Genomic DNA, 13022 nt, shown 5'->3' on the forward strand with positions numbered 1-13022 from the left:
CTGCCATTCATTGTATGTAGGCGCTGCCATTCAGTTGTGGACGTTCATAAATTGCGTTTATGGGTGGAGAAAGGCAGAGAAAGGCGCAGTTTACACTAAGGCTTGAACAATTGATAAATACGATGGAAACTTTGGTCTGACAGCGTTCGCAATCTGCGGTGTGTCCATGACGCTGATAACGCTACGTTCGCAAATGTGTACATCTGGCCCTCTGTGATCTATCATTATTTGGATCAGGAACTAAAGCAATCAGCAGTCTCTCACTCATGGACACAAACAAATTAGAAATGATGAAACTATGGCACTTCTTTTGCATGCATAAAATGTGTGTGTGTGCCAGTGTGTAGGTGAGTTAGGTGTTTGGTGTGTGCCTTTGGTGTGTGCCGACATCTTTGAGCCGCTACAAGCTGTGGCATGAGTGCTGTCGGTTTCGTCAGCTTTTCATTACCCCAGGTGTTCTCTCGCTCTCTTTATTCTGTCTTTCTTTTTTTTTTCTTTGTCTGTGTCTTTGTCTGGCTCACAACACGTACCTACACCATGGCTAGCGAAAAGATGGAGAGATAATTCTCTCAGGAAGAAACTCATTACAATTCCATCAACCTATTACTGCAACTTGCTCTCTGATTAAAATGCCTTCAACATACGCCCTCACACACACACACACATACACAAACACACAAACACACATGCACACTCACATTCACATTGGCTATGATCCTCAGACAGTGGAACATGACCGTGACATAGAATCAATACAAAGCACACCTGCTTCCTTATTCATGCTGCTGACCTGCAGCGGATGGAAATCTTCAGGGGTGTGAACAAAGAGGGGAGGGGGGGGGGGGGTGGGGTCATAAGACTATTAACACACTATCAGTCCTACATCAGTCCAATAGTGACCTAACTTCAGTCCAATATATAGCACATCTCTCAGTGTAATCATCCATTTTAATCCCACATTGTTTGTAAAATCTTCAAGCAAGAGAGATAGTGTGATAAGGGAAATGACAGAGTAAGACATATGAGCTTGGAGCGATGCTTTGTATGCATGAAGGTGGATAAGAGGGTACGTGTGTACGTGTGTGTGTGTGTGGGGGGGGGGTTATGTGTGTATGTGTGTGTGTGTGTGTGTGTTTATGTGAGAGAGAAAGAGAGAGAGAGAGAGAGAGAGAGAGAGAGAGAGAGAGAGAGAGAGAGAGGGAGAGAGAGAGTCAGACAAAGACTGGAAAAGGACCTGGATATTTATGTCATATAAGATTAAGGCCTCAGACAGTGTGATGGTTTCTTGTTATGTCCTAAGTGGAGATCTATTAAATATTAATTGCATGCTGAAATGGTCTGTCTGTCAAATTACTCACAAGAGATAGAACTGATGCTATTTTTTCTCACCCTGACCCTCTGTGAATGAGTATATTTGAATGTGTGTGTGTGTGTGTGTGTGTGTGTGTGTGTGTGTGTGAGAGAGAGAGAGAGAGAGAGAGAGAGAGAGAGAGTCAGTGCATGTCTGTGTGAATAATTATGCAAGTGTCAGACTGGAAGGAGAGAGTGTTAGTGACCAAAGAGCTCCCCCCTCTGGTCAGTGGCATCAGTGCAGCTCTGTCCAAGACTAAGTGCTAAATCTTTACACCCACACTTTAGTTTATGCAGAAACAGATGGACAGACAAACAGATGGATAGTAAATAATGTTAGTTATGTAAGTAAGTAATGATCACAATCATAAAAGAAACCGTATTGATAATGGTAGACTCTCCGCTGTGCCATCTAATTGACTCTTTGATTGCTAAACTCCATATCCCATTCCTTCTCCTCTGACCTCGCTCTCCTAACAGAGATCTTTATTAGATTGTCCAGACCATAATCACTATTCCAATATCATCTCTGAAATTTAAATATTCTTCAGAGAGAGGGGCAGAAATGTAAATGAGAATTTGATTAGGGCAAGATGTGTGTTAAAATGGTCCCATGAGATATTGTGAGTGTGAGTGTGAGTATGATTGTATGTGTGTGTGTGTACTATGAGCGTACGTAGTAGTGGGTGGAAGTGTGGTATTGATTGATTGATTGATTGATTGATTAATTAAAACTTTATTGAACAACCTCAAGTGTTCAAAAAGGATATAAAAACACAATGAAGCCCAATGGATTGTTTCCATTGTGGTCCTTAGGATGGAAGGGGACTAACAGCACATGGACTAAAACATTAAAGGGAAAGGGGGTAGTGTTTATTTGTGTGTGTGTGTGTGTGTGTGTGTGTGTGTGTGTGTGTGTGTGTGTGTGTGTGTAGTAAGCTTTTCAGTGGGACAGCCAATGCCTGGCATAAAGTAGACATTTTACCAACCTAATGTTTATTAGCTATTTTTACAATATTCTTGAATTATTGAATTCTGAAATATAGTGAGCTAATTGTGTACAATTGTGAATTCTGAAATATAGTGAGCTAATTGTGTACAATTGTGAATTCTGAAATATAGTGAGCTAATTGTGTAAAATTGTGAATTCTGAAATATAGTGAGCTAATTGTGTAAAATTGTGAATTACTGAAATATAGTGAGCTAATTGTGTACAATTGTGAATTCTGAAATATAGTGAGCTAATTGTGTACATACAATATTTCCACAAGTGAGTCACTCAGAATTTGTTTGGGCCTTCCTTTCTTTTCCTTGTCCACCTGCGGCCAAAAATACAGTAAAAAAATGTTATTACAAAAAAGCAGTATGGCAAAAATAGTGTGTCGTCTGTGTAGATTAGTAGATGTTGAATCAGGAAGCCATTCAAGGTTATTTTGCCACAAGTTTATATTAATGGTTTTCAAGACAAACCTAGAAGTAATTAACGTTTCCTCGATATGGAACATTTGTGTTGTGTTATTCTTCTGATGGAAAGTTAATTAAATCAAGTTCATTCAAATAAGAAAAAAACTACCAATAGTGTTGTACACCCTTAGGCTATATGCAGGTGAAGTTAGTGTAATTAACAGTGGAACTGACACAGGACAGCATGTCTACACCAAGAGGCCCTTTCCTGGACTCAACACAACCTCACTGAGACCTGCAGAAGTGCCAACTCCATTTATTGCCTTATATAGCCTATAGTCTTGCAACACATTGTCATGAAAATGTCCAAGCATGAAATGAATACTTATACTGTATATATTATGTCATATATTTATATTGTACAGAATACAATTGTTTTCCACAATCATACAAAACTGTAGCCTATACTACCTTAGGTTTTAATTATTTCTCTATTTTTATGTCTATCACATTCCTTGTGTCTATGTGTTTTCTCCTCCTGTCCTGGCCTATTTATTTTTGCCTTCCTTTTCTCCTTTGTCATTCTCTGTGTGTGTGTGTGTGTGTGTGTGTGTGTGTGTGTGTGTGTGTGTGTGTGTGTGTACATCTGCACGAGTATCTAAAACGGAGGGTTGCGTAAGTAGTAGTCAGAGCATGAGCTGATGTGAGTCTGTGGGACTCGATAGCCTTGAGTGGCAGCTAACCTAAGAGAAGGACATGCCTATTAAAATGGCCCAGCACAGAAATAGCCCTAATGCCGTCAGTACGCTACCGCTACGCAGCTGGAGAAACCACAAAATCCTGTGAATAAATATTGGCACAGGATTAGACCACTTAACAATGATGCCTTCCCTCTACACTTGAACTTTAAGAAGCCCAGTATATGTATATATGTATACAACAATAACAGAGCTTGATTAAACAGGACTATCCATGCCTTATGTGAAAGTCATCTTCAAGTGTCCTGCTTTTAGACATTTTGGCCTTAAGATATATCAAACAAGTCCATTTGGACATACTACATAGTAAACAATGAATAGATCGTCCTCCTGTCTGCTCAAGGTGAGCTGCTGTTTACGCTGATTTTAAGACAGTCAGTCAGCGGTTTTAGATGGCGTGAGGGCTAGTCTGTCAGGTACAGGTAATCGCCCACACCTGTGTGTTATACGACACGAGGACAGGGGACGCTGAGTCTGACAAAACTAGCCAAGCATGAAGTTAACAGATTGTGGGCGGAGTGAGAGAGCATGTACTGTAGAATGATAATGAATTTGTGTGACAGCCTGATGTGATGGTGTGTATGTGTGTGTATGTGTGCATGTGCGTGCGTGTGTGTGTGTGTGTGTGTGTGTGTGTATTTGTGTATGTTTCTGTGTGTTTGTGTGTGTGTTTGTGTGTATGTGCATGGTGATTTATAGTCAAGCATGAGAGAAGAAAGTCAGTGTGATGAACATATAAAAGTCGAAAGTATTGAAAGGCAAGTGGTGTCACTGTGTTATACTGAATGGTATTTCAGGATTTGACTTGTGCACTATTAGAGCTACCCACATGCTACTGTTGGAAACGAGCAGACGTCCAGCAGGCTGCAGTTTTTCTCTCATGCCTCTAGATGGTAGAAGAGACTACACGTTTTTTTTTTTTTTTATCGTAAACCTTGTCACTTGAATGAGCATAGCTTAAAGCACGACCAAAAGTGTGCAATATTTTCAACAAAAAACTGGCCAGTATTATATTAATAGTAATAGCTATACATGTTTAATCTATTGTGCTGTTCCCCATTTGCGTTCACCTTATTTTCCCAAAGGGTTCCCCAAGGGTTAGGATGATGATCAATGTCATCTGCCTTTGGGCACAGCTGTAAAACACGTTAAAACCTTCCTGTGAAACAACGTTGGCTTCTGGTTTGAGCGCTTTTACTGAGACAAAAACGGTTATTGATCTAATATATTAGATTAGAAGAGAGAACATGTTTGCGCAGGTCTTCCCTGAACGCGCGTCGGTCATTCTTCAGAGATAGTGGCAGTGATGCATTTTTGCATGAGCACAAGATCAGTCTACAAAGACTCCTCAGTGAAACGAATGTTCTCATGGATACACCATCCCTCGCTTAAGTTTTAGTAATCACCTATGCTACTAGTCGAATATATTTTCTTGGTAATGTAGTTACCGAAGCCGCGAGAATATCAATCAATTCTGATAATACAGTGTACTATTGTATGTTTGGCGCATGTAGTTACGCCAAGAAAATGCCCATGGCCAAATGAATGACTTGTTTACTCTTAGAACTTAATATGGAAAGTAGGCGATGGGCTTCACGCGCACTGTGCAGACACTTAATTGAGCGTGTATTTTTGAAGTTTGTTTTAAGATCTGACTGAAAGTAGGCTATTATATATATAAATATCTATGAGGAAATTACTTATTTTTCGCAAGTATAAAATCATTCCAACGCGTTTCCCCTCTCGAAAAGCCTGAAATGGTATCATCTTCCCTCGCGCAGCCGTCTCATTTAAAACTGCGCGCATCTCTCTCGCGCACCGTGGACTGGACTCGAGGAGCTGGTGACTGCTGACTACGTTCCCCAGTGCGTCTTATCAGACTGCTTTCTTCAGAAATTATGTACAAAGCCAAGCGTCGTATTCAGCGACGTGAGTGTAAACCATGACCGTTATATTGTATATAAAAATGTTTTTTTTTTTTAAGTTGACATCGCGTCATGACGCCTGCCATCGGATGCAGCGACAGAACTGTTTTGTTAAATGCAATGTATTTATTGGTTGTGTTTCGTCTGGTTATTCTCTCTAAACAATGGTACCTGTCGTCATCTTGCATTTCCCCTGCGTTCGTGCTAGTTAGCTTGGCTATTGATTCGTTTGAGCGTAACCCCATCGCATCACAATTTAAACAATAGCCTATCTCAGGAAAAATGATCACGTTGAAGAGCTTGCTTAATCCATTGGTCGTTAAGACTCAAATAAGACATGAACAAGTCTACTGTGGTGTTTTTTGGTCTCCACGGTTTCTGCTCATTCCTTCGAAAGAACTGATGTTTGCGTGGGACACCCCCGGTGACGTTACGCGCATCGATAGGTGTCAGTCTTGCAGCCAGCAGCAGGGGGGGAAGCTGCTAACTCTGAGAGTGTTTGGGGGTTCAATTTAATCCTGTTTTAGGGATTATATGAAATTAAAGTTGTGCTCTAAATTAAATCAGCGCAAAACGAATGTTTGCCAATTCTTCAAATGGAACACACGGGGTTTCAGAGATGTCTGAGGCAATCATGATGCGATGAGATTTTTCTTGTCGCTCTGCATAGCAGTCTAATTTATTGGAGCATGTGTGTGTGTGTGTGTGTGTTTGTGCGAGAGAAATCAGTAATGCTATCAGTATTGAATTCTAGTGTCCATTTGAAGACCTTTCATGGAGACCTTTCATTCTTTCACTCCTCTCTCTCTCTCAAACACACACACACACACACACACACACACACATTCCAGGTTTATTGCTACATGGGATGATTATTCAGATGTTTTCCAACTCATTTGTGGCAGTTTTGGTTTACTAACTAACCTATTGTGTGTACACAATTGTGTGTGTGTGTATATTGTTGTTGAGCCACTGGGCGGTCTTTTTTTTTCTAGAGACATTTTTCTAGAGACATTTGTTGATAGATGAGCAGTTAAGCTGTATGAACACATGTTAAATACAGTGTTGCAAAATGATTAACATGACATATTCAGTTTAGTTAATAGTTATTTGATAACTATTATTATTGTAATAGACATTCAGCATTATATGTGTTTTAATGATTCATTGATGTGACAGCTAGTTTGATAAAGGAATGCTAAACCTCTGTGTTTCTTTCTCCAGCTGTAAATGTCTGTTCTGTCTTGACAGATATCAACATGGCTGGGGAGCCAAAGCTCTATCGACCAAAAGCTGGGTCAAAGCGACCTCTCTCTGCAATCTACAGGTATGAGTTAGTGTGTGTGTGTGTGTGTGTGTGTGTGTGTTCACAGATTTGCCCAACTATATGGTTAAAGTAACACAATGTAGGAATTCCCCTTGTTGTCACTTTACAACATATTGTGTACCCTGTTAGCGGGGACCCTGTTATTTAAGGATGAATTTGTATAAAACTGACAAAAAGAGTAATGTTCCTACCCACAATAACAACATTTCTTAGTGCCATACAGAGCGAACATCAATAATATCAGCGACTCCACTTTCCATGTTGTGATTCAGTATAACATAAAAATGAGTTTGAAGCCATTAAGGTAAGGGAACTACATTGTGTTGCTTTTAATTGGCAACAGTGTTTGTTGACATGGTTGTTGTCCATGGTCCTGAAGGGACTGCCTTAGTGAATCCCCTGGACACTCTTTGACACAGTTTTCAATCAATGCTGTAAGGCTCCTTGGGAATTTTGTCAGTAAGCATTATTTTGTACTGTGACATACAGAGAAAGAGAGAAATAAAGAGGTAGAGCTCCTTCAGTAGAGAAAAGAATGCAAAAAGGTAAGAAAATGGAGGAATGATGGAGGAAGAAAGCAAGACAGAAATAGTAGTCCACTGTCCTCGGAAAATCAGCAACACTGCACATTAACTCAGGAAATCAATGCAAATAGCCTATTCATGTATTTGTATTGTGCTGTATTGTATTGTGTGTCTTTATGTTTGTATGAGAGTTAAAGAGAAACCTTGACATTTAATATTTACTTTATTCAAACGAGAGAAAAAGAGACTTTGTATACGTGTCAGGGAGATAAGGCAGCGGCTTGTATTTGCTGAAACAGCTTCTTATCAGGCAGTGCATGTTTATACTCATTTATAATAGGTTAAATATGTGTTAAATATTGCTTTTGTTCTACACAGATTCTCATTCCAGCGGTATTTGCATTTTAATAAATGTGTGTGTGTGTTTGCTTTTCTCACATTGCACCTGCTTTCTTCACAGCGGGTACGAGTTTGACTATGATTATTACAGAGATGATTTCTACACTCGGTAAGTGAACCTTACGAGTATTATTGTGAAACTGTGAGGAAGGTATTTTGTATGTGTGTGGCCTGTATTAAGTGTTTGAAGTGTGTGTTGTGTGATTGTTCAGAACCCATGGTGTATGATTGTGTGTGTGTGTGTGTGTGTGTGTTGTGTGTGTATGTCTGTTGTGTGTATTATGTGCTTGAAGTGTGTGGTGTAATTGTGTGTTGTATTTGTTGTAAGTGTGTGTTGTATTTGTGCGTGTGAGTGTGTGTGTGTGTGTGTTGTAACACAGTCTTGTCTCTCTCAGGGTGTTTGACTATCCTGGGCGCGTGCCCCCTCCTCGAGCTCTCGTCCCTCTGAAGCGGTCGAGACTGATGACTCCTCCCACTCGCCGTGGAAAGCCCTCCCTCCCAACACGCCACGCCTCCTCACGCCCCCCTGGTCCCAGCCCCCTCTCCTGTGGCCCCAAACGTAAGCCGAGCCTCCCAGTCTTTATCAGTTTCCATGGGAACAGAACTGGAAGTTGAGAGCCGACATCAAATGATCAAGTTTTTTTCCAAGTGTCAGAATAGAATGTGTGTATAACATTGTTGCCATGGTGTTCTGTGGCTACACAAACTTGTCTGTGTTCAGTTCAGCTTCTGTGAAATGTATAAATTTGCATACAGTTCAAGTTCAGGCTGGGTATCATAAAGTGCCTTGAGACATATTCACATGCTATGGCGCTATAAATTAGATTGAATTGAATCTGTGTGTGTGTGTGTGTGTGTGTGTGTGTGTGTGTGCTCCCTCAGTAAAGTCAGAGCAGCTACAGGTCATCAGGCGTGAGTTGGCACAGGTCAAGCTGAAGGTGGACTCACTGCTGGGTCGGCTAGAGCGCATTGAGAGGCAACAACGCCTGGACACAGGTCAGTAGACCCTTAAAACACGCCCACAGACACATCCACACACACAGAAACACACACAGAAACACACACACACCACATGCACGCACGCGCACACACACACACCCCACATGCACGCACGCATGCACACACACCACATGCACGCACGCATGCACACACACACACACACACCACATGCACGCACGCATGCACACACACACACACACACACACACACCACATGCACACACACACAAACACACATACATACACCACACACACACGCACACACACATTCATGCACACACACACACACACCGCATGCACACACACACACACAAACACACATATATACACCACACGCACACGCACACGCACACACACACACACATTCATGCACACACATACACACATACACACACAGATTCATCCCTCTATACCCCCCCAACTCTCTCTCTCTCTCTCTCTGTCCAGATGTGCAGAGGAAGTATGAGGAGAGTTGTGACTGGCTGCGTGAGGAAAGCGCGTCTGAGCGGACGGAGCATTCTGGAGAGGATGCGTGCGAAGGGGAGGAGCCTGAAGCGGGGGAGATGACAGACGGAGGTGAAGAAGACTACGATGAAGAGGCCAGCAGTGACCTGGTAAGGGACAGTGTGTGTGTGTGTGTGTGTGTGTGTGTGTGTGTGTGTGTGTATGTGTGTGTGTGTGTGTGTAAATCGCCTTGAGAAATATTCACATAGTATTGCGCTATATGGATTAGATTTAATTGAAATACAGTGCTGTATATTTGTGTGTGTGTGTGTGTGTGTATGTTTGTGTGTGCTTATAATTCACCTGTTGTTTGCTTTATCAGATGGAGAATCATGTGTCAGATGTTGACAACTAAGCAAAGGTGAGATAAAGCCTTTTAAATTAAAGCCCAGCTCTGTTGTGGGGGCATTATAACGTGTGTGCTTTACATTATGCACTGCCCACCTGCTGAAGACATTCTCACCTGTGACAAGTTATCTTTTAATACTACCTGGACAAATCTGACAAGCATGTGATTCTGTATTTGTGTGTTTGTGTTTGTGTGTGTGTGTTTGTGTGTGTGTGTGTGTGTGTGTCTGTGTGTGTGTCCATCTCAGGTTATAGAGGACACAGCAGCATCTGGAGACACCAAAGGATCTTGGAAAGACGAAGAAACGTCACACTGTGAGGAGAGGAAGACCACCAGCTCTCACACTGATAGAATACCCAGTCCACATCTCAAACATATAGTGACACAGGTGCACATACACACAGAAACACACACACATACACACACACACATGGAAATGTGTTGGTGTCTTTGTGATTCTGTGTTTCATCTATGCTGCCATTTGTTTTAATTTGTCCATATGATATGTCTTGTAAATACTTAGGCACTTTAAAAGTTATTTACTAACATTAAAAAAACCTGAACAACAGCAGCAGAGAGTGATTTAAGTGATTACAGCGCTCAGCTATTTTGGTCTGTTTTGGCAGAGTGAAGGCTAGAGCATCGCTTGCCAAACCATGACCTTTTTTGTCTTTACAGTACTGCCCTGCAGAGGATACTGCCATGTGTGTATGTGTGTGTGTGTGCATATGTTTGTCTTTAAACTGCCATTTTGAGCCATCCTAACTACTCCATGCATTCTCTCTCTCTCTCTCTTATCATTCTGCACATATTCTCTCTCTTTCTCTCTCACACTCACACACTCAACAGTATGGTGGTGTATGTGTGCTAGTTGTTTTCATTTGATTGCTTGTGTTCATCTAAACACAACATTACCTTCATCTTACCCTTCACTTCCACCCTTAACAGCCCTACGAGCTCTCGTTTTCACTCTGGATGTCCTCAGTGACACTGGCCTATCTTCTGATTGCAGAGAATCTCTGTGCAGCCATTACGTGTGTGTGTGTGTGTGTGTGTGTGTGTGTGTGTGTGTGCTCACTGGCCTATCTTCTGATTGCAGAGAATCTCTGTGCAGTCATTACTTCTTGGTGAGTTCAGGTTTTATAACAGGCTGCATCATACATCTGCCTTCACTTGCAGCTGGCAATATTTCCTGGAGGTGAACAGGATTTGACTGACTGCGGCTGAACCGATGAGCTGATTGGTTGTGACATGTGAGGGGGAGATATGTCTGGTGGCTGCCTATGTCTGTAAAATAGTGTGGTTACAATTCACCCCAGCAGCTGTCGTTTGTCTGAAACTTCATGAATAAACACTCAACGCCTCTATTTTTGTATGAAGAGCGATTGGGAGCAATTGATTGAGTGAATAGCATTTGTCTGAGTGACAGCTCCCAAATTCCCAGCTCCCTCTAGGTGTTGGGAGACGGGTAGAGGGGGAATTGCAATCCAAACTGGGGTGGGAACGGGGTTATGCTGCATTCCAGACAACTCGGACGTCAGAGGTCGGGCTTCAATTCCAACCTTGAAGTTGGGGTAGATCAAGTGGGAACTCCGACTTCAAGTGCCGTTCCATTGTACTTTTTCCCACTAGGAGGTCAGAATTCTTGACCTCCGAGTTTGTCTGGAATGAAATTGGGGGATTCCAACTGGGAAATATCTGACTTCGAGTTGTCTGGAATGCAGCACTAGCATCTGTTGTTCAGGAGGTGTACGTGCCAGTGATGTTGTCTGTCTTTTGGCTCTGTATCCAATTCTCTTTTTTCTCTTCAACAAAACCATCAACAGATTCAACATAAATAGGGTACCATGTTCATGGGTATTGTCTGCAGGTTCGACTTCATTTGTGTGTGTTTTGAGAGTGGTGATGTTGGGTTCATGAAACAGTAAGGGAAATGAAATAGCCTAAAAGACAAAAAGGGAAATTTAAAAAAAAAAGTTGTATAGAAATATAAACTTTTTGTAAAGCTATTTTTATGATGAGCATGTTAATTGTTCAAATGTATATTATTTTGTTTCAATTTGTTGCAACAGTTGTATGGCTGTAGGCTCTTATTGCTTAGAAAAATGAATAAAGTCACCATAGGAATTAAACTGCCATGTTACAGCTCTTCTTTCTCACCAGTGCAAGCCTTCTGAAAGTACACACTGATGTTTTCTGCACTTCATTATACATTTTTTTTGTTGGTCTGAAGATGCCAACTGTGGGTTGCAGCCCATTACTTAATTAATATGTGGGCTTGTGTTTAATTGGGCCCCCTTTGCATCTGCCGTTCCACTGGGGGACGTTTAAATTAGTCCCTCAAGTTTTGAAGGATAAATCTCTAAAAAGCCCTCTCATCTACCTCTGTCTGTCTGAGTGTTTTGTCTAAACATCCTTCAGGCTTGCATCTGCTAACATCATTTATTTATTTTAGTTATACACAGGAGAAGATGTTACATTCCTTGGGCTGCTGGGTGGGGACTTTTCCACAGCGGCCAAACCTCTCACTGTCACAGGCAAGTGCTCATGTCCAAAAACCGGCCTACGTATTACAGCACAAGAGGGTGCACTACAACCATCAAACTGATACACAACAATACTCAACAACAACAACAACAACAACAAAGGGATCGGGGTTGTCAAATGGATCCCCATTGTCAGAAGTGTTTGAGAATACTAAGCAGTCGCAGTCAACTCCTTGAAAGCTTCTTTGAGTGATCATCCTCAAACCAGTGTGTTAAATGATCCAAAAGAAGCATTGTGCAATATCAGCTCCACATACTTAAGCTTATTTTTCAAAGGCTTGCTCAGTCACATCTTCAAAGGGAATCATTGTGATCTGGATGGCGTTGCGGTGATGGAAACGGGAGACAGTGGTGATGTTTCTCAAAAGTAGCCAGGTTTTTATTTCCACCTTAGCAGCTGAATGCATGAACCAGTATGGAGAAAATCGGAAAAAGAAAAGAAAAACCAAACTCCAAACAATAATCTCAGATCAATCAATGAGCTTCCAAAATATATCAAATTAACTTTGACAACCCTTTTCAATCATAGGGCAAACTGCTGCAAATCACAAAACGAGTGTTAGGCCTATTAGCAGGGGCTATCACTTGCTCACCTCAGACCATTCTACCTCCTTCTGCTCTCAACCATAGTCCCACCAGAGAATTTAACTCTGCCGACTTGCGACTTTCCGTCGGGTCTTTTCTCCGTCCCCAGACCAGGAAGCGCTATTGTCCGACACAATGAAAAGTTTGCTGAATGTCCGTGTTCCCTCAACCTTCAGTTGGCCACCCTGAAAGTAAGGCTTATATTGTCCTGTATGCGTTTGTGGTTTGCAGTTGCTGCAACCATGCTGGATGCCGTTCGTGTTCGTGTGTGCAAACAAAGTGTGTTTGTAAATCACGTTGTCCGTTCTTTGTATTTAGCTCCCGTATGAAATAAACTGTAGCCGTAACGGGCA

The 13022-nt window shown here is 41.7% G+C and overlaps 2 protein-coding genes across 4 annotated transcripts in view; one reads left to right on the forward strand and one right to left on the reverse strand.

The window, feature by feature from the left end:
- LOC121688146 (RNA-binding Raly-like protein) overlaps positions 1-10106 on the forward strand; it is a 39750-nt gene extending 29644 nt beyond the window's left edge. For both annotated transcript variants that reach the window (XM_042067542.1, XM_042067541.1), the window contains exons 3-9: positions 6689-6764; positions 7749-7796; positions 8083-8246; positions 8570-8683; positions 9133-9299; positions 9512-9550; positions 9786-10106. In XM_042067542.1, the coding sequence (XP_041923476.1) occupies positions 6689-6764; positions 7749-7796; positions 8083-8246; positions 8570-8683; positions 9133-9299; positions 9512-9544 (602 nt within the window). In that variant the 3' untranslated portion in view covers positions 9545-9550; positions 9786-10106. The remainder of the gene's footprint in view (positions 1-6688; positions 6765-7748; positions 7797-8082; positions 8247-8569; positions 8684-9132; positions 9300-9511; positions 9551-9785) is intronic.
- Positions 8499-13022, reverse strand: part of map3k8 (mitogen-activated protein kinase kinase kinase 8) — a 30124-nt gene continuing 25600 nt past the window's right edge. Inside the window, exon 9 of one of the 2 annotated variants that reach the window (XM_042067539.1) lies at positions 8499-8557. The gene's annotated coding sequence lies outside the window, so the exon portion shown is untranslated. Of the gene's footprint in view, positions 8558-9350; positions 9370-13022 lie in introns of those variants that run through there. The other variant, XM_042067540.1, reaches the window with a different exon arrangement.

Source organism: Alosa sapidissima, chromosome 17, assembly GCF_018492685.1.
Source record: "Alosa sapidissima isolate fAloSap1 chromosome 17, fAloSap1.pri, whole genome shotgun sequence".
Taxonomy (NCBI): domain Eukaryota; kingdom Metazoa; phylum Chordata; class Actinopteri; order Clupeiformes; family Clupeidae; genus Alosa; species Alosa sapidissima.